The sequence below is a fragment of the Lissotriton vulgaris genome, chromosome 3_2 (genome assembly GCF_964263255.1).
Source record: "Lissotriton vulgaris chromosome 3_2, aLisVul1.2, whole genome shotgun sequence".
Classification (NCBI taxonomy): domain Eukaryota; kingdom Metazoa; phylum Chordata; class Amphibia; order Caudata; family Salamandridae; genus Lissotriton; species Lissotriton vulgaris.
The window spans coordinates 279,260,781-279,284,474 of record NC_141690.1 but is presented as its reverse complement, the minus strand read 5'-3'; the positions used below and the strand labels follow the sequence as shown (position 1 = coordinate 279,284,474).

General features: G+C 46.3%; 1 protein-coding gene across 2 annotated transcripts in view; it reads right to left on the bottom strand.

Annotated features, from left to right (window-relative positions):
* LOC147725685 (programmed cell death protein 4-like) overlaps nt 1-23,694 on the bottom strand; it is a 123,659-nt gene that overhangs the window by 77,371 nt on the left and 22,594 nt on the right. For both annotated transcript variants that reach the window (XM_086964359.1, XM_086964360.1), the window contains exons 2-3: nt 14,027-14,086; nt 3,435-3,712 (exon numbers count right to left, since the gene is read on the bottom strand). In XM_086964359.1, the coding sequence (XP_086820485.1) occupies nt 3,435-3,699 (265 nt within the window). In that variant the 5' untranslated portion in view covers nt 3,700-3,712; nt 14,027-14,086. The remainder of the gene's footprint in view (nt 1-3,434; nt 3,713-14,026; nt 14,087-23,694) is intronic.

The following is a 23,694-nucleotide window of genomic DNA, read 5'->3' as shown; positions in this document are numbered from 1 at the left end:
CAACAAAGGGAGCGAACTTCCAGATCAATACTCTGAGGAAACTTAAACCCTTCCTCCTAGCCAAAGACTTCCAAACCGCAGTACAAGCACTAGTCATCCCACGAATTGAATACGGCAGCACCGCCCTCTGCGGACTCCCCCTAACTACAACCGCACCACTAAAAGCGTTTCTAAATGCTGCAGCGAGACTCAACACTGGGTCAAAAAAGCACTCCCACATTACCCCGGACTTTAAATCCCTGAACTGGCTGCCTTTTGAAGCCAGAATACATCTGAAAATCGCCTGCATGACACACAAGGCGGTACACCTAAACTCACCCGGCTACCTTGCTCAGAAATTGACAATCTCTGGGGGAATCAGAAACACGAGAGGCACAAACAATCTTCTGCTGAAACCTCGAAGATTCCGGAAGGAAAAAACATACAAGCGCTCCTTCTCAGGAATGGCGCCTAGGATTTGGAACTCACTCCCTCCCGAAACCAGGCTTATCTCCTCCACTACACTCTTTAAAAAAGAAGTAAAAGCTATCCTCATGGCTAAATACACTTGATCTACTATCTCGAACCCTATTAACACCCTGCACTGATCTGTACTACTCGCTTGACCCCTTTACTTATTTGTATGAGTTGTCTTATCACTCACATGATTGGCTTTGCAGCCACCTATTTGTATTATTTGTACTGTATGATCTACTGATTTACCTATTTGACTTTGTTTTATTTGTATTATTTGTACTGTATGATCTACTGATTTACCTATTTGACTTTGTTCCCTCATGTACCCGTCTATGTAAAGCGCTCTGATATCTGCGAAGATCTTGTTCGCGCTATATAAAACTTTGAAAATAAATAAAATAAAATAAATGTGTCATAAAATAAGGCGAAATACGCGTTCAAGGGCACATTTAACAGGAGACGGGCAACCGCATTTGGATGACGTGGAGCCTGTCCGACAGGTACTCCGGTAACCCAAAGTATAATGCATCACATGGGATGGCGGAGCATGGGGGAATACAAACTTGCTGACACCCATTAGCTAGAAGGGACGCTAGCCGTCCAAGGCCTGCCCAGTCACTCCAATGCCCTGAAGAGGGCCCAACTTCAGCTAACCAGAACTGCTGAATTTCTATGGTTTTGTGCAAGTAAATTCAGAACCTAACTATAAAGTCCCTGTAACCTTAGGTTTTTTTAAGTGAATTTTAATGTTTTTTTTTAACTCTATTTCCCAACTATAACATCCTTGTAACCTTTGTTTTTTTTCAGCGAATTTCTATGGTTTTTAAACGTTAAGTTCGGCTGTGCCTGGCAGGGTGTGGCCTAGGCCCTATACACAACCAACCCTGCATCATGCATTGCCTTCAGCAGACTTTTGTTTGCTCCCGCCAAGCAAAAGCAAAACAGCTATCTCCCGAGAGTGGGTACCCCAGTAAATAGCAGGAGCCGGCCCTGGAGTGTGCATACACACACACACACACACACACACACACCCCCACACACACACACACACACATATATACATACATATACACATGCACAATGTTTCTATGAGCTCTCTGTGGATCGGTCTCTTCTGATGCACCCAAGAGGTACAACGCAGCGGAAGGTTCAACTGTTCTGATGTACCTCAGTACAACCTTCACAAGATGGCTCCTTCGCGTAGCAACAAGCTTGGTGCAACTCGTCTGGTACACCACTCCAGGAAGCCCATCTAACATACACCACATTCCACAACAAAGATCTGTCTCTCACATAAAGATGATACGTGTATGAAACTACTCTTTACTCCAAGGGGCAAGAAAGCCACAAGAGATTCCCCTGTAGCAGCACGCCAAAATAATACCCAGAAATACCACTATATAAACCTACACCCAAATCCACTAGCAAGCAAGTTCAACACCCCAACCCCCCTATCTACCCGAGGCACACAGGGGTGTTATCATGGGCAGTGCAAATGCTACTATACAGTACAATGTAGACTACCTAAAATATTTCAAACTAATTTTATTTGATTCAGCACACGGTCAATGGAAATTCAGCAGATCAGCTCCATATGGCACCACTTTAAACATTTGCATGCTCCAAAAAACAGAAGTAGGCTTTCAGAGACGTCAACCATGAGATCAACACAAAGGTGCTTGTGCCTACACAATACGAGTGGTCTATATATATATATAGCTGTCACTCTAAGGTGGTGTTAAGGCCCTGACGGCGGAGGGGATGAGGCTAAAAGAGGGTGGGGAGGATGAAACAGGAGGTTGTATTATTACTGAGAGCTTCCTATGCACTCACAGGAATAATAATTTCTAGGGGAAGTCATATTAACGGGTAAAGATTGGAATGTGTTCGAAGGAAAAAGTTGAGCCACAATGATCAGGGAAATAGGCTGGTAAGGTAACCCGTATGATCTGCAGATATGTGCATGCAGCCTGTATGTTACAAGCAGATATATAGAAAGGGACAATACCAAGGCGCTGTGGCAGCACTGCGAGGAATGGAAGGTCAGATTCAGTTCTCAACATAACCTTAAAGAGGGAACGCCCAGGACTCAATCTAACCCGCTTGCTGGAGAATCCCGGCCTCTACTTCACTTCAATGAAAGATTACAAAGAGTAGCCCACCCTCCAGGGCGAGCCTCACCAGGCACCCGCCATGGACATCTTTTTAGATACCCCGTCCACCGGCTCATTACTCAATGCAAGAGACCCAATGTGTGCAAAGGACGGACCCTTTACCTCAAGCTGTATGTTGCAGTGGGCTGAGCTAACTGAGAATGACAGTTCCTACAGACCAATAGATGAAGTGTGTTGATCCAAAGCCTTTCTATTTATTTTCTTTTACTACCCAAGGTTAATGACACAGCTATTGGGGTCTGTGGGCTAGACCTGAAAAAGGGCCTTTAACTCAAAACCAGCTAAAAGCTAAAGACACAACATTCCATCAACAAATAAAATGTATGTCACAAACTCAAGCTTTTCTCACACATGTACAGGTAAAAAATGATGAACTGCAACAACTTGAATAAAGCTATGAACATTTTGTCCCGGCCACACAACCTCCCCACTCTTACACACACTGCACCATTAATACTGGAACACTACGCCAATGCAGCCTACGACCCTCACGCTTACAAACAAAGTAAATGTTGCTTCATGCTTGCACCACCTTGCTGCAGACAGAGCTGTGTTGATATCTCTGCACCAAGAGGCAGGTTCTGGGAGCTTGCAGCTCATACACTCTAAAGGTAATCTCTCTCACACACTCTCCGAGAGCCAACACTTCCAGGACCACTTGGACCAGCTCTGGGCATCTTCAGAGCTTCTAAATCTATCCCCACTTTAAATAAAGCCAGACTTTAGAATCTTGAGTAGCAGCGCCAACACACCCAACAATCTCTACCAAACACTCAACCTAAGCTACATGGGGGGCAGGCTCACCTTTTTTGGGGAGTCCCCGTCCCTTTCCCATGCGTGACTTCCGGTCGTGGGTCTTCCCTTTGGTACCTAGTGGATCGACCTCAATAGGTTCACCGGTCTCCGACAGCGACTCGCGTGTGGAGTCGCGCGAGGAGGTCCTCTTCAGGCGACGCTTGGCCTTCGCCTTGATGCGAGCTTCGTGCAGCGCCTTCTCCTGCGGGGTCCAGTTCTGGTTCACATCTCCGTCAATGATCTCCTCCTCCAACTCCTCATCTCCAGATCCCATACTGTTCAGTTATCTAGGCGAGAAAGGCACAGCGATGAGACGGGCGGCGGCGGCTGTATTTAGAGTAGATCTGAAGTTTCTGACAACCAACAAGACATTCAGAGATAAAGCGATACAGTTTAAGAATAGTCCCCCCCCCCCCCCCCAAAAAAATATATATATACACACACTACAATATTAATAATACTAACAGGGCAAATAACTTGAATTTAAAGAAAAAGAACCATTTAAGCTTTTAGAAATCTATGTTTTCAGTAAAAACAACCACAAACTCTTAATGGGATCTTATTCCCACCATTCTGATAAAATTGCATCATTTAAGAGTATATGAACATAGTCGGCAGACATCGGCATCGCCTGCATTTCTCACAATCCAACAAGCCAGGTTTTTCCATTTGGTGGGTCCTGTAAATTTGCACGACTTGTTGCATTCACACAGACTGCGGGTTAACATTGGTCCTGGTTAAATTCCGTAGATATCTGGACCATCCTTATACAGTTTCTTTTCTGAATCAAAGGCGGTGGTTTAAAGAGACTCTTTAGCCGTAGAATCAAGGTGACCTTTCTTAACTCACTTCTCCTTGAGAAAATATCTTCAAATTATTTTTAAGGGCCTGTTTTAGATCTTCGTGGATGGGTGACTCCATCCATAAGCATTAAAAGCCTACAGTTGTGAAATTCAGAATTTTTTTTGAAGCTGACGAACAGCTGGTGATGATTTGCAGACACCAGTAGCTATGTGTCCACAGATACAAGGTCAGAGATGTTAGAAACGGGGCGTTCGGGTGATGAGCAGCTGAAGGGATTATTAGGAAGGACATGTGTCCCCAGAAAAGGAGAGTCGCACATTAGGCTACTCTGAATGGCCTATGAATTATGCCTTTAAAGATCAAGAATTCGTATTTTCAAGAATTAGATTAGGTGAACAGACTAGAGGCACTGAGAGGGGTAAAGAGAATGTTACAAAAAGTTAAAGCTCGAACAGGGAAAACCAACGGGTATCAGGCAGTAAGGAAAGCGTAGACTGCACCTCTGAGCCAGATGACACCCAGGAACTGGGCGCGAAGAGGGGGCCGGGGAGATGGTAGGATGACCATCGAACCACTGGGAAACCAGCAGGTCAGAGGGCAGGAGCCATGGAAAGAGAGTAACTGAGGGCTGGCGGACAACGAGTTTAGGGACAGTTCGCCACTCAAGGAGCTGTGTCCGAGATCAGGTTTGAGAACAGTCAAGGAGCACAGAATAGGGTGGCAGGCTACATCATTGGCGATGAAAAACTGCCAACTTGAAACGGGGTTTGCGGAAGAAAAGTTATCATTCTGGAGCCAGAAAGGGCGGAGCTTCATATAAATATATATGAAGCGATGACACACCTATGGAACAGGGAGCACCAGAACAAGATGCCGGCAGCAGCATCACCCATATAAACATATATGAAGCGATGACACACCTATGGAACAGGGTGCACCAGAACAAGATGCCGGCTGCAGCATCACCCATATAAACATATATGAAGCGATGACACACCTATGGAACAGGGTGCACCAGCATAAGATGCCGGCTGCAGCATCACCCATATAAACATATATGAAGCGATGACACACCTATGGAACAGGGTGCACCAGGACAAGATGCCGGCTGCAGCATCACCCATATAAACATATATATGAAGCGATGACACACCTATGGAACAGGGTGCACCAGGACAAGATGCCGGCTGCACCATCACCCATATAAACATATATATGAAGCGATACCAGGACAAGATGCCGGTAGCAGCATCACCCATATAAACATATATGAAGCGATGACACACCTATGGAACAGGGTGCACCAGCATAAGATGCCGGCTGCAGTATCACCCATATAAACATATATGAAGCGATGACACACCTATGGAACAGGGAGCACCAGCATAAGATGCCGGCTGCAGCATCACCCATATAAACATATATGAAGCGATGACACACCTATGGAACAGGGTGCACCAGCATAAGATGCCGGCTGCAGTATCACCCATATAAACATATATGAAGCGATGACACACCTATGGAACAGGGAGCACCAGCATAAGATGCCGGCTGCAGCATCACCCATATAAACATATATGAAGCGATGACACACCTATGGAACAGGGTGCACCAGGACAAGATGCCGGTAGCAGCATCACCCATATAAACATATATGAAGCGATGACACACCTATGGAACAGGGAGCACCAGCATAAGATACCGGCTGCAGCATCACCCATATAAACATATATGAAGCGATGACACACCTATGGAACAGGGTGCACCAGGACAAGATGCCGGCTGCAGCATCACCCATATAAACATATATATGAAGCGATGACACACCTATGGAACAGGGTGCACCAGCATAAGATGCCGGCTGCAGTATCACCCATATAAACATATATGAAGCGATGACACACCTATGGAACAGGGAGCACCAGCATAAGATGCCGGCTGCAGCATCACCCATATAAACATATATGAAGCGATGACACACCTATGGAACAGGGTGCACCAGCATAAGATGCCGGCTGCAGTATCACCCATATAAACATATATGAAGCGATGACACACCTATGGAACAGGGAGCACCAGCATAAGATGCCGGCTGCAGCATCACCCATATAAACATATATGAAGCGATGACACACCTATGGAACAGGGTGCACCAGGACAAGATGCCGGTAGCAGCATCACCCATATAAACATATATGAAGCGATGACACACCTATGGAACAGGGAGCACCAGCATAAGATACCGGCTGCAGCATCACCCATATAAACATATATGAAGCGATGACACACCTATGGAACAGGGTGCACCAGCATAAGATGCCGGCTGCAGCATCACCCATATAAACATATATGAAGCGATGACACACCTATGGAACAGGGAGCACCAGCATAAGATGCCGGCAGCAGCATTACCCATATAAATATATATGAAGCGATGACACACCTATGGAACAGGGTGCACCAGGACAAGATGCCGGCTGCATCATCACCCATTTAACATATATGAAGTGATGACACACCTATGGAACAGGGTGCACCAGGACAAGATGCCGGCTGCAGCATCACCCATATAAACATATATGAAGCGATGACACACCTATGGAACAGGGAGCACCAGCATAAGATGCCGGCTGCAGCATCACCCATATAAACATATATGAAGCGATGACACACCTATGGAACAGGGAGCACCAGCATAAGATACCGGCTGCAGCATCACCCATATAAACATATATGAAGCGATGACACACCTATGGAACAGGGTGCACCAGCATAAGATGCCGGCTGCATCATCACCCATATAAACATATATGAAGTGATGACACACCTATGGAACAGGGTGCACCAGAACAAGATGCCGGCTGCAGCATCACCCATATAAACATATATGAAGCGATGACACACCTATGGAACAGGGTGCACCAGGACAAGATGCCGGCTGCATCATCACCCATTTAACATATATGAAGTGATGACACACCTATGGAACAGGGTGCACCAGGACAAGATGCCGGCTGCAGCATCACCCATATAAACATATATGAAGCGATGACACACCTATGGAACAGGGAGCACCAGCATAAGATGCCGGCTGCAGCATCACCCATATAAACATATATGAAGCGATGACACACCTATGGAACAGGGTGCACCAGCATAAGATGCCGGCTGCAGCATCACCCATATAAACATATATGAAGCGATGACACACCTATGGAACAGGGTGCACCAGGACAAGATGCCGGCTGCAGCATCACCCATATAAACATATATGAAGCGATGACACACCTATGGAACAGGGTGCACCAGGACAAGATGCCGGCTGCAGCATCACCCATATAAACATATATGAAGCGATGACACACCTATGGAACAGGGAGCACCAGCATAAGATGCCGGCTGCAGCATCACCCATATAAACATATATGAAGCGATGACACACCTATGGAACAGGGAGCACCAGCATAAGATACCGGCTGCAGCATCACCCATATAAACATATATGAAGCGATGACACACCTATGGAACAGGGTGCACCAGCATAAGATGCCGGCTGCATCATCACCCATATAAACATATATGAAGTGATGACACACCTATGGAACAGGGTGCACCAGAACAAGATGCCGGCTGCAGCATCACCCATATAAACATATATGAAGCGATGACACACCTATGGAACAGGGTGCACCAGGACAAGATGCCGGCTGCATCATCACCCATTTAACATATATGAAGTGATGACACACCTATGGAACAGGGTGCACCAGGACAAGATGCCGGCTGCAGCATCACCCATATAAACATATATGAAGCGATGACACACCTATGGAACAGGGAGCACCAGCATAAGATGCCGGCTGCAGCATCACCCATATAAACATATATGAAGCGATGACACACCTATGGAACAGGGTGCACCAGCATAAGATGCCGGCTGCAGCATCACCCATATAAACATATATGAAGCGATGACACACCTATGGAACAGGGTGCACCAGGACAAGATGCCGGCTGCAGCATCACCCATATAAACATATATGAAGTGATGACACACCTATGGAACAGGGAGCACCAGGACAAGATGCCGGCTGCAGCATCACCCATATAAACATATATGAAGTGATGACACACCTATGGAACAGGGTGCACCAGGACAAGATGCCGGCAGCAGCATCACCCATATAAATATATATGAAGCGATGACACACCTATGGAACAGGGAGCACCAGGACAAGATGCCGGCTGCATCATCACCCATATAAATATATATGAAGCGATGACACACCTATGGAACAGGGAGCACCAGGACAAGATGCCGGCTGCATCATCACCCATATAAACATATATATGAAGCGATACCAGGACAAGATGCCGGCTGCAGCATCACCCATATAAACATATATATGAAGCGATACCAGGACAAGATGCCGGTAGCAGCATCACCCATATAAACATATATATGAAGCGATACCAGGACAAGATGCCGGCTGCAGCATCACCCATATAAACATATATATGAAGCGATACCAGGACAAGATGCCGGCTGCAGCATCACCCATATAAACATATATGAAGCGATGACACACCTATGGAACAGGGAGCACCATGACAAGATGCCGGTAGCAGCATCACCCATATAAACATATATGAAGCGATGACACACCTATGGAACAGGGTGCACCAGGACAAGATGCCGGTAGCAGCATCACCCATATAAACATATATGAAGCGATGACACACCTATGGAACAGGGTGCACCAGCATAAGATGCCGGTAGCAGCATCACCCATATAAACATATATGAAGCGATGACACACCTATGGAACAGGGTGCACCAGCATAAGATGCCGGTAGCAGCATCACCCATATAAACATATATGAAGTGATGACACACCTATGGAACAGGGAGCACCAGGACAAGATGCCGGCTGCAGCATCACCCATATAAACATATATGAAGCGATGACACACCTATGGAACAGGGTGCACCAGGACAAGATGCCGGCTGCAGCATCACCCATATAAACATATATGAAGCGATGACACACCTATGGAACAGGGTGCACCAGCATAAGATGCCGGTAGCAGCATCACCCATATAAACATATATGAAGCGATGACACACCTATGGAACAGGGAGCACCAGCATAAGATGCCGGCTGCAGCATCACCCATATAAACATATATGAAGTGATGACACACCTAAGGAACAGGGAGCACCAGGACAAGATGCCGGCTGCAGCATCACCCATATAAACATATATATGAAGCGATGACACACCTATGGAACAGGGAGCACCAGGACAAGATGCCGGCTGCAGCATCACCCATATAAACATATATATGAAGCGATGACACACCTATGGAACAGGGTGCACCAGCATAAGATGCCAGCTGCAGCATCACCCATATAAACATATATATGAAGCGATACCAGGACAAGATGCCGGTAGCAGCATCACCCATATAAACATATACGAAGCGATGACACACCTATGGAACAGGGTGCACCAGCATAAGATGCCGGCTGCAGCATCACCCATATAAACATATATATGAAGCGATGACACACCTATGGAACAGGGTGCACCAGCATAAGATGCCGGCTGCAGCATCACCCATATAAACATATATATGAAGCGATACCAGGACAAGATGCCGGTAGCAGCATCACCCATATAAACATATATGAAGCGATGACACACCTATGGAACAGGGTGCACCAGCATAAGATGCCGGCTGCAGCATGACCCATATAAACATATATATGAAGCGATACCAGGACAAGATGCCGGTAGCAGCATCACCCATATAAACATATATGAAGCGATGACACACCTATGGAACAGGGAGCACCAGCATAAGATGCCGGCAGCAGCATCACCCATATAAATATATATGAAGCGATGACACACCTATGGAACAGGGTGCACCAGCATAAGATGCCGGCTGCAGCATCACCCATATAAACATATATGAAGCGATGACACACCTATGGAACAGGGAGCACCAGCATAAGATGCCGGCTGCAGCATCACCCATATAAACATATATGAAGTGATGACACACCTATGGAACAGGGAGCACCAGGACAAGATGCCGGCAGCAGCATCACCCATATAAACATATATATGAAGCGATGACACACCTATGGAACAGGGTGCACCAGGACAAGATGCCGGCTGCACCATCACCCATATAAACATATATATGAAGCGATGACACACCTATGGAACAGGGTGCACCAGGACAAGATGCCGGCTGCACCATCACCCATATAAACATATATATGAAGCGATACCAGGACAAGATGCCGGTAGCAGCATCACCCATATAAACATATATGAAGCGATGACACACCTATGGAACAGGGTGCACCAGCATAAGATGCCGGCTGCAGCATCACCCATATAAACATATATATGAAGCGATGACACACCTATGGAACAGGGTGCACCAGCATAAGATGCCGGCTGCAGCATCACCCATATAAACATATATATGAAGCGATACCAGGACAAGATGCCGGTAGCAGCATCACCCATATAAACATATATGAAGCGATGACACACCTATGGAACAGGGTGCACCAGCACAAGATGCCGGCTGCACCATCACCCATATAAACATATATATGAAGCGATACCAGGACAAGATGCCGGTAGCAGCATCACCCATATAAACATATATGAAGCGATGACACACCTATGGAACAGGGAGCACCAGCATAAGATGCCGGCAGCAGCATCACCCATATAAATATATATGAAGCGATGACACACCTATGGAACAGGGTGCACCAGCATAAGATGCCGGCTGCAGCATCACCCATATAAACATATATGAAGCGATGACACACCTATGGAACAGGGAGCACCAGCATAAGATGCCGGCTGCAGCATCACCCATATAAACATATATGAAGTGATGACACACCTATGGAACAGGGAGCACCAGGACAAGATGCCGGCAGCAGCATCACCCATATAAACATATATATGAAGCGATGACACACCTATGGAACAGGGTGCACCAGGACAAGATGCCGGCTGCACCATCACCCATATAAACATATATATGAAGCGATGACACACCTATGGAACAGGGAGCACCAGGACAAGATGCCGGCTGCAGCATCACCCATATAAACATATATATGAAGCGATGACACACCTATGGAACAGGGTGCACCAGGACAAGATGCCGGCTGCACCATCACCCATATAAACATATATATGAAGCGATACCAGGACAAGATGCCGGAAGCAGCATCACCCATATAAACATATATGAAGCGATGACACACCTATGGAACAGGGTGCACCAGGACAAGATGCCGGCTGCAGCATCACCCATATAAACATATATGAAGCGATGACACACCTATGGAACAGGGAGCACCAGGACAAGATGCTGGCTGCAGCATCACCCATATAAACATATATGAAGCGATGACACACCTATGGAACAGGGAGCACCAGGACAAGATGCCGGCTGCAGCATCACCCATATAAACATATATATGAAGCGATGACACACCTATGGAACAGGGAGCACCAGGACAAGATGCCGGCTGCAGCATCACCCATATAAACATATATGAAGCGATGACACACCTATGGAACAGGGTGCACCATGACAAGATGCCGGTAGCAGCATCACCCATATAAACATATATATGAAGCGATGACACACCTATGGAACAGGGTGCACCAGGACAAGATGCCGGCTGCACCATCACCCATATAAACATATATGAAGCGATGACACACCTATGGAACAGGGTGCACCATGACAAGATGCCGGTAGCAGCATCACCCATATAAACATATATGAAGCGATGACACACCTATGGAACAGGGTGCACCAGGACAAGATGCCGGTAGCAGCATCACCCATATAAACATATATGAAGCGATGACACACCTATGGAACAGGGTGCACCAGGACAAGATGCCGGTAGCAGCATCACCCATATAAACATATATGAAGCGATGACACACCTATGGAACAGGGTGCACCAGCATAAGATGCCGGTAGCAGCATCACCCATATAAACATATATGAAGCGATGACACACCTATGGAACAGGGTGCACCAGGACAAGATGCCGGCTGCAGCATCACCCATATAAACATATATGAAGCGATGACACACCTATGGAACAGGGTGCACCAGGACAAGATGCCGGCAGCAGCATCACCCATATAAACATATATGAAGCGATGACACACCTATGGAACAGGGTGCACCATGACAAGATGCCGGTAGCAGCATCACCCATATAAACATATATGAAGCGATGACACACCTATGGAACAGGGTGCACCAGGACAAGATGCCGGCAGCAGCATCACCCATATAAACATATATGAAGCGATGACACACCTATGGAACAGGGTGCACCAGGACAAGATGCCGGCTGCAGCATCACCCATATAAACATATATGAAGCGATGACACACCTATGGAACAGGGTGCACCAGGACAAGATGCCGGCTGCAGCATCACCCATATAAACATATATATGAAGCGATACCAGGACAAGATGCCGGTAGCAGCATCACCCATATAAACATATATGAAGCGATGACACACCTATGGAACAGGGTGCACCAGCATAAGATGCCGGCTGCAGCATCACCCATATAAACATATATATGAAGCGATACCAGGACAAGATGCCGGTAGCAGCATCACCCATATAAACATATATGAAGCGATGACACACCTATGGAACAGGGAGCACCAGCATAAGATGCCGGCAGCAGCATCACCCATATAAATATATATGAAGCGATGACACACCTATGGAACAGGGAGCACCAGCATAAGATGCCGGCTGCAGCATCACCCATATAAACATATATGAAGCGATGGCAAACCTATGGAAATGGGTGCACCAGATATTTCGGACCCACATTGTTTCCTGACGATCAAGTTGGCCATCGCTGAGATAACTCCTTTGTGTATTCTTTTTTCTGAAGCACTCTCGTGCTTCCCTGAACCTCGAAGTTAGAGGTTAAGCTTCGGAAATACCGCTTCGCCTGGTTTGCGGTGCATTTCCGATTCACCCCTTTTGTTTTGAGACACAGACATTGTCCCCGGTGCCGGCTGTCTCTTCTCAGGGTTCTGGAGGGGGCCCCCTCGCCTACACTCTTGCGGATCTGCCTTTTGGCCGGACTACTGTTCCGTCAGATGGCCGGCCTTGCGGGGTGTGGGTTGTTGGTGCCCACTGTTGGATTCTGGGATTTGTGGTTCACCTGGTGGTTTATTTTTGTTGTTAATCCCAGTTCCTATATGGAGTTTGCTTCACTTCCTGGATGTTGGCATTCGTTACAGTGCTGGGGAAAAGACGACCTGACATACTATTGCTGTTATCCTAGTCAGCTCCATAGTTCAACCACACTGTTTAGCCCGTCCCCTTCAGGGCATTCCGTGGTACTTAGTCACTGTGGACATTTAGGAATACAGACTGATCCCTAGAATCCCAGTTCACCCCTCGTCTTTATCAGCACCAGCTGCATCCAGAGAGAGAGAGAGACATCCAAGAAGTCCAGTGTCTCTTCCCTCTTACCTTGTTTTGTTCCCTCCTTTCCCTCCCGATCACCATTGCATTCTAGTGTTTGATAGCCGCAATTGGTGTAGGGGGACGGGTTGGGCTAGACTTCGGTTCCTGGCACTCCTGCAGAAACAGCCTTGGCTCCTTACAATTACCCATATTAATATATATGAAGCAATGACACACCTATGGAACAGGGAACACCAGGAAAAGATGCCGGCAGCAGCATTACCTGGGACTGGAGTGATGAGGAATCACGAGGCAAAGTCTTTCGTCAGCAGCAGATACCAATCTGTGGAGGAAAAAGGTGAAAGTCAAATGTTTGTTTCGCTGAAGCTACCTAAAGCAGTTGGGGAGAAGAAAAAATAAACTTGTTACTGCGCCAGGAATTGAAACACCAGTGCACGACTTTTGTACTCAACGCATGCAAGTAAAGTTCCCATTTTTAAGAGTCCATCCTAACGTCATCAAAGCTTTGCCTACGTGGCCGGCTCGGAATCTATTCACTTCATGAAACTGAACTTGTGACAATCCAATACCGTAAAGATATTTCCTTCCTGCTTCCTTCTCGGCAGAGACCGGGTAATCCCAATACCTGGGCCGGTATTACATAAAGTGCCCCAGGGGCACAAACAGTGTTTGCGCCTGCTTTGCGTGCCCCCGGGGCACTTTGATTTTACAGAAGGGCCACAGATGCTTGTGCGTCTCCTTCTGTTATACCAATAGCCCTGGCCCACATAAAGCGCCTGCGCTATCTGCAGGGGGCGTTCCCCGATTTACATTGGGGCGTGCCACATGCAAATGAGGGAATCCCTTTGCCTCTGTGACCGCGCCGTATTACACTCGCACGCGCAGAAGGTCTCAGGAGGTGCCTTGACAGTGCGCCCCCCTTCTGGTGGGGGTCCAATGGACCCCCAGGCATCCCCTCACAAGTGGGTGAAGTCACTCACTCCACCTGCCTGCAAGGGGATCTCTAATCCCCTTTAAAAGTGCAGGTGGGTTGCGGCGTGCGCTGTGAAAAAAATGGAGCAGCTGTAAAGCAGGCGCTCTCTTTTTCACAGGAAGGCACTGCCCTGGTGGCAGCGCATTCATGGTAATAGGGCACATTTTCAATGTTTGCGTCCGGAGCACCTTTTTAAACAATGAAAATGCGCATTTACTGTAATACGGCCCCTGGTGGGAGCATGGCCCAAGCACCAGAGCTCTCTGACAATGGGCCATTTTGAGAGGTTGTCCAGATCAGAATGAGGATACAGCACTGGTCCAAGACAGGATATGATCCAGAAACCATGGGGCCGTATTACGGTAAATGTGCATTTTCATTGTTTGCGTCCGGCGCACCTTTCTAAAGCCATTTTGCACCTCTTAAATTTACTACGAGTCCTCCAAATTCACGTTGGTGGGGTAGGGCTGTGGTGAGATATGAACCCATCACCATCCACGCTCGTCACGGTCATGCGGCCTTTCCTGAGACCGGATTATCTGGTTCCAGTGAAACCTGGAAGGGCTGTGCACCGGAGGCCCTCTTAAATGCAGGTTCCGAACAGGAAGGAGAGGTGGGGTCATTTTCACTTTGGCAGGGTAAGGGTATAGACCTCCTGTGGACAACCTCGTCCCATGCATTAGAACAACTACTTTTGGTGTCCATACAGGCTCCGGAGTCAGAGAGGCGATGGCGGCCACCCTCTAGAGCAGCACACACAGGGGGTTCAATGAACTCCACCCTGCACCTGTCCAGGTATACAAGTGAAACTGAAAGAAACGCGTACATGTGCATGGAAAACCCTTAGGTATGTTCCAGACATCTTGTATGTAAAAAACTCACAGTATGGGAGATTAGTTGGAGGGGGCCGGTACACCATCGCTCGCCTAGGGACACTGGTAACAAGGCCTGTGACACCGACCATAGATGCATGCTACCACCAGAGCCATCCCTCATAACCAGGGTAGAGAGGTCAGTGGTCCCTCGCACAAAGGGGGGTACACACTGGGAGGTCACTTTACGCTGGAGCCCACCTCTGCTCGGCCACAGCATTAAAGGGGGGCACCTCCTGTGGGCTCACATAATTGTGGGGCTCACAAGATAAACAAAACGCACATGGTGGTCCATACGTAGGAAGGTCTTCAAGTCTTCCCCCTGGCCACACCGGGCTCTTTTACCCCAACAGCTGGTTCAGGCCGAAAGGATGGATTCTGGAAGGACCCTTAATTTTGGCGTCAAGGTTCCTTTAGCTGCCACACATTGGCTCGTCTTGAAATGCTACGAGCCCCACTCTGCTGACTTCAGAGTCCTGTCCAAGCCATTGGTGAGTCAATGTGACTATTGGCTTCTGGCCCACCGAGCCCCTCACATCTTATTCCTTGCACGTCTCGTGCCTGAGAACAGGTGGCCAAACGTCTTCGTATGTGGCACCTAAAGTTTCTGTTGGCGCTGTACCTCTGGCTCACAAAGAGCACTTGTCCTACAAATTCTTCTCCGAAAACTTGGCCTAGTTTTTCTTGCACAGCTGAGATATGCCTTCAGTTTGGCAGCGCCAGGTTTACCGTGTAGGTCATCATTGTTCTTCAATTAATCCTTGTGACTGAAGAGGGAAAATTAGGCAGACCTCCTGCAACTCTCCAGCAAGTCTACTGGATGCCTCTTAGAAAGGAGTGAATTGATGGATTTTCCAAAAACAGGCGTCTGAGTTGCACCACTTCCCCGCCCCCTATTTATGCAAAGCAAACAGCAGCAATTTAATGGCAGGTGACTTCTGGAGAGACACGAAGAACAAAATAAGACGGTGAACTGTATTTTTAGGATTATTGCTGAGAAACTAAAACAGACAAAACTTGTCAAGTTTCACTGAAAAGTCCAACATGTCCTGCTCTCCCTCCAGTCAGTACATAGCTCCCCCCTCCATCCTGTACCTCCAGGTCTCCTTTACGCCCTGCCTCTCCCCCTTCTCCCCTCACACTAGATGTAAGTGCACGTCTTGCCCCACCTCGCCATGGTTTCTGCCCCCACCCCACACACCTAAGTGAGGGCTCCCTTTCCACCCAATGCGCTTCTGACCCAGTGTGGGAGTAGGTACGGCCGCCTGGGTTCTGTTAATAAACAAAGCGCCTGCGCGTTGCATGGTATTTCTGCATGCTGTGACATACTTAACACGTGACCCTGAGTCCGATCTTCTTTTTAGTATCTCAGAGAAAAACATCTTAGAAGAAGATCTTGCTATCAAGCGCCTGGAAGCCCACCTTCTGGTTTTTGCGTTAAGTGAACTGTAAAAAAACTAAAAGTTGGTCTGCGGTGATTATTAATAATTAGTGCTCACACAGCGAGTTTCAAGAGTGATCTGCTGGTGTTTACCTTCATCCTAGTTTTAAATCGACGTCACAACTGCACAAACGTTCTCTTGCTGGGAGTGTGTAGTGATGGAACACAACATACCTACTATGTGTTGGATCTGGCCTGGGCACTGTGGTATCTGCACAACGCCCATGCTTGTGGTTTTCAGGGCCCGCTACCTCGGACTCCTACCTTTACTTCCTTCTCCACCAACAACATCCTGGTGTCACAGTCCAGCACGGCTGCCGGCTGCTCAAGCCAACTCCTTCCTGGGTGCTGCTGCTCCAGCCTTGGACCCTGCACCCTGGGGCTCGGTGCCAGCCTCACACCTGGCATATTCTCACGTCAGCCTCACGGTGCCTCCTCCCATCCACAAGGGTCGGATAAATGCCAACGGCCAAGATCAAGAATCAAAACCTGGCACTGAGACATCATCCACCACAGGCACTGTCATGGGGTCAAACAGAACACCCCGCTACGAAAGGCACCAAAGTAGGTGAAGAGGAGACAATGCTAGTGACTGAACAGGGCTGCTGCAGCCAGCCTGTAAACACTCCGACCCTAACAGGAGACCCATTAGCAAAGTGAGCAGTCATGTGGCGTTTCTCCCTGCGCACAGGGGCCTGTGCCTGCTACAATCAGCAGACATCACTACATGCCACATGCACCAAAACTCACAGAAAGATGAGCCCTTACCCCGGTCAGCCTCCTACAAAAGGCGCGAGCACCATAACCAATAGAATACTACCTGTAACCAAAACAGGAATGCCACTGTGCTACTGTGGACAGCGGAGGGTTTAAGGTTGCCCTCTGAAACAAGAATGGAGAAACCAAGTCTTGGCAACAACCAAAACAGTCAGTACTTACAGACTTTGCAGATTATCCCACCCAGAAAGGCAGCTTATCAATGGGACTGGCCAGATTCTCTTCAACCATAAAGCTGCGGGGAGTCCTCTGTAAACTGACAGCAGGTCCACGGTAACCTCAGTCTAAAGGCCCCATCACTCCTTCAGCTGTATCTGCAGGGTGGCAATCTCGTCTTGCGGTATTGCTGCCACCCGGGGCATTGGTAAATAACGACTGCATTACTCTGTGGGTTCACAACTAATGCCCTAAGGAGTATAGGATAAAAGGCAGAACTCTGAGCTGCGAAGCGATTCTTTCAGGCCTTATTCCTGATTAAAATTCCTCCAGGTTTAACTTGGAGGCTTTGTTTGAGAAATCAGCGTGGTATTACCACGGGCAGTAATATTGAGCAGGTATTGAGCAGGAACTCCTGTTTCCGCCCAAGTAGGCATTAAGAGCCGCGCATAATGAGGACTTAACATGTCCTTCGACTTAACATGTCCTTGGGTGATACTGAAGCTTGACTAGGGTGTAATAGCTTCCCTAAATCTTTGGCTGTCGAAGGGCTAAGCGTCCGCAGCAAAGCACCTTCGAACACAATTTTCTCAATAATTCTAAACATTTAAAATGAGGAAGAGATAGAATATATACATATATAAATCTACACACACACACTTCAGGAGGCATAATACATTTGCAAAAAACTAAACATGAAAAACACAACTGTAAATCTTGATTGGGAAGAACATTTTTGAGAAGAAATAGCCACAATCTGAACAGGAAAAGCTACAGCCCTGGAGTCAGTAGAGAAGCATCTTCTAACATGCTTAGCCATACCATGGACCCAGGCAACCCTCAAACACTCTCAGCATGCCTCCACCCACATCAAGACACCACTACCCCGGCCCACCCACCGCCTCCCAACAAAACAATCCCATTCCACATCAGTAGCCCATCTATCCTTCCTCCATTTTAAACCACAACAACCCTTTACCACTCCACCTCCAACCAAAAACCTTTTCTTGCCCACCTTTAACCACAACCATTCTGACCTACACCCAACCACAATCACACCTGAGACAACTAGAAGAGCCACATCGCCAACTATAACCATCCCCAGTCAAATATAAATCTCTCAAGGAAATAAAAGAACCTCCCACTGTTTCAGCATCAACTCCTACACCACCATGGTAAACTTCCACCACCAAACACTTCTAAGCCCACCTGCAACCTTCCCTGCTCTTATCTTCAAGTACAACAACCCGCTCTGGTCTCACCTCCGAACTACATAAATAAACACTTAGCACAGCCGGTAAGTGTAGCTGTTGGAACTAATTGGCTTTGCAAATGCAGTTTGCCAATGCCGTGCAGCTTTGGCCCAAATAGAAAAAAAGTACAATGACATGACTTTTTTTGCGGTCATTTATTTCCCAAGGTATGCATCACCACATGTGTGCACCACTACAGAATAATGCAGGGGATATTTTCCTTGTTTAGTTTTACATGTTTTTAAATGTATTTATAGATCCGAGGCAGTGGATGGTAAATAAAAGGATACATTGCAAGGGAAGCAGTACTTGAGCCATACTCCAGGGTAGGGACAAACACACGAAAAGGAAGTGAATCAAGGAAATGATTGACAATGAGGCCAACCAATAAGCCCACGGTAAATAAATAAAATGCCTTCAGGCAAGACCTAAAGTAAAACAAGCATTGGCATAGTCAATAGGTCTCGCCTTTGGGTCTTTGTACGTGTTTAGTTATCCAGCACAATATCCTTGGTGCAACAACATCAACTGCTGCATGGCTAAACACTTATAAGAACCCAAAGGCGAGACCTATTGGCTATGCCAATGCTTGTTAAGTGATGACAACAGGAAGGAGTGCTCAGTGGGTTAAATGTGTGTACAGTAATGAGTCGATCTGCAGGTCACAAGTTTGAATGCCTGCAGGACAGACTGCTGTCTATCCTTCTAATTGAGTACCTGTTACAGCGCTATGAAACAGAAGTCATGCACGAAGCGCTATGAACTAAGCACATTATTATTATTATTACTGTCCTACTCTGACTGCTCTCAATGGTCTTTGTTGGTCACATGGTCGGAAGTCCTCCTGGTGGTGGCAGCACGCCTCTGAAACTTTCGTGTGTGGATTCTGTGCCACCAAAGGCAACTTAACTCTTGTTCAAAAATGTAAAACCTTATTTTACTCTGAGAATGTCAGGCAGGCGGACGCTTTATTGGTAGACGAACGCTGCAGAAGACAGATTGTAGCTGAACTGCCTCGTGTTGCAAAGGGTACGTTAAGTACCCAGAAGATAAAAATCTGAAGGTCTCATGACAGGATTTATCAGCTATACTAGAGATAAAAACACTGCAGTGACACTGGGTGCTTTAAATAAAAGTCTGTTAAGAAAAATCTTCAAATAGCTGTGACTGTGCAAAGTGGACAAATCTGAATGTACCTAGAACACATGCTATATATAAATGTTTTACAAAGCCTAAATACCATACTCAACTCACGCATTACCGAAAAAGCCGATGCCCTGCAAACAGTTCAGTTTGAGTGTATGTAGCGTTCGACGAAATGAACTGTACGTAAAAAAAAGACAATGTAAAAATAAATAATACACATGAACACAAACCGGCTGTTTCGTGGATGACATAACATTCAGTAAATTGCCAATAGAATCTCTATTGGCTTGCTTGTTTCTGTGAAGGATTAAACGTTTCTGCAAAAAGCACAAGGTTCCGAATGCCACGGCTGGGAAAACTACAGAAGTTCCTTATGAAGTGTCAGCCGCCATCTTCAGGTTTGCCCTTTCACACTCCCTCCTTAATCACAAAGGGCCCTTGAGGGTGCTCAGAATGGAGGCACTGCCCTCGCGTTTCAAGGCATGGCCTGTGGAATGCGTAGCAGTGAGTTCAGATTTCAAGCAGCATTCTTACCTCCGGAAAAAAGATGTAAGACTGTTGTAGCAATGAAATCTGAGAAAATAAAACTGCTGAGATAAAATCTCCCCCAAGAAAAGAGCTAGCAGGTCTAGCGTAAAGGTATGCTTTCGTTTCATGCCAGTTATGTGAGAACCTTATAACGAACAGCTTTTAAAAACCAGCGCGTGCCTCGCGCTGAAACTTTAAAAAAACAAAGGCGTGCAGGCTGCAGTGGGAGAGAGAGGCGGAGGGGTGCACCCGCGAGGGGTGCGCGCGCGCTGGGGAGAGCAGTTTGCTCTTTTTTGAAGCACACACTTGTGCTTGTAGCGCACCGCTGCGCACTCCTGCAAGGCGTATGCCGCCACAAGCACGAGTATGTGCTTTGAAAATGAGCTGCACAACGTCTAAAAGGTCTCCTATGCAGCGCATGCGCACTGCGTTGGCGAGACCTTAAAAGGGGGAGGGGGGAGATGTGAAAGGTATTTGCCAAAATAGTGAAGAGATTATAAAATGAATGTGGAAGGGTGCTGCACTCGACTCAAACTAATTTGGATCGTTATTCCGGTATGTGTGCTGTACTAGATTAGTGTCTGCTAACTAGATTAGATGAATGTATGTGGCCTGGTGCTGTCAGTCACCAGGACTCCAGTACGCACTACTACAATACAAATTCTCCTTTAGTACATTCTATTTATTTTTTCAAAAAATGAATGAAAAGTACATCATATTTCACTTTACTTTTTTACATAATATCTTGTAATATCACCATTTATATCATCATAGTAACATAGTGAATACAAACAGATTTATTTACTCATAAAAAAATAATAATTGATCAACACCCAATGCATTTCGGGGCTGGGGCCCCTTCGTCAGGGGTCTGCGTTAAAGGAAAAAAGAAAAACAAGGAAATCTTATTACTCCTGATGCAAAGTAGAGGTATACATTAATTGTATTAAGTTTATAAGATCAAAGACTTCTTACCACAGATGTGGGAAGATTGTGAGATCCAATATTAAGTAATCGTACCCAAGAGGCTTTATTTTCTCTAAAGAAAAGATGTTGCACAATTTAGAATGCGGGATCTATTTAATTTAGAGCGACACCATATGTGTCATTTTTCTAAATAAGTTTACCTGAATGTCTTTCCGTTATAAATTATCTGTGAAAAAAAGGTAAATACGGTAATTCAGGGTGAATGGGTTAACAGAAAACCGGTATGCTTTAACCTCATACATGCTCATATTAAAAGCTCACCTGTATTATGTCTTGGTCACGTGGACTTGAGACAGCCTAAATGAAACAAGAGTTACAATTGACCGTCAATATACTATGTCGTGTCGTATAGACGTGGGTTGCTAATGGTTTAATGAAGGGTGTTTACCTGCGAGTCTTGGCGCTTTAGCTGCAGTCTCACCGGAGTCTCAAAAAAAGGTACTCTGCAGATATAAGAGATAAGCGACCGTTGAGGAGCCTGGCTTTCATGTGAGGTGAAGTTTTTAAACATACGAAAACATATAATCGTTTCCGAGCTTACCGTTAGCCAGAAATGCTGCCGCTCGAAGTGGCGTCCAACTCGAAGTTTGCAAACTAGGATTAGTCCCTTCTCTAATACTTCTACTCAGTCGCCCGACGTATAAACATGGACGAGGGACTCGAGAGCAATCGCCGTTAGATCGTCTGTGATAATATTACGAGTCTTTGAAAAACTATTAACAAATGCGTTTAAAATGTACCTGCATCGAAGCAGCATTTAAACGAATGGGTCTGAAAACCGGATTTTGTCTCAAACCAATAGTGGGACTCAAGTTTTTACCGTTCCGAGAACAGTCCAATGCAATTGTTGACACGAAGTTAGCCGCCATTATTAAACGACAAATATCTCCCAAAATTTGGATAACATCTTGAATAAAGCTGAAGAATTAAATTGGATTGACAACACAACCAAACGGTACTTGAAGCACATTTACCCCAGAAGACCGAAAATTTACTTTCTGCCGAAAGTACATAAGAACTTGCATAACCCACCATTCAGGCCCATTGTGTCAGGGTGTTCTTCAATCCTTGAGAATCTCGGTGTCTTTATTGATGCACACATGCAATCATTCATTCGAAATTGGTCAACATACTTGGAGGACACATCAGATTTTCTAAGAAGTCTCGCAACCATCACAACTGACGCAAACACCGATTGGACACTTTGCACTATTGATGTTACCTCCTTGTATACATCAATTCCTCACAAACAAGGATTGGAAGCCATGGAATGGGCCTTACTAAGATCAGATAAACCGGATGAGCTCAAATACTTGATACTACAGTTACTGGAGTTTTGCCTCGAAAATAGTTCTTTTCTTTGGCAAGAGGAATTCTATACCCAACTTACAGGCACGGCAATGGGATTTCCGGGGGCATGTATTTATGCCAATATCTTCATGGCAAAATTTGAGCTGGACTACATACTAGAGGATCCCACTTGGAAACAAGGAATTGTATATTTCAGGCGTTATATTGACGATATATTCATAATATGGAAGCGCCCTACTACAGAACTACTTCAAAACATCAACAGTTTGAATTTGGCTAATCCTAGAATACAATTCACGTACAATGTGAGTATGACGCCATTACCCTTCTTGGATGTTTTAGTTGAGCTCAAGGAAGGATCTATCCAAACAAAACTGTTTAAGAAAGAGACTGACAAAAATACAGCATTAATGTACGGAAGCTTCCACCCAGCAAACCTCATCAACAATCTTCCTGCATCTCAGTTTATGAGGATTAAAAGAATTT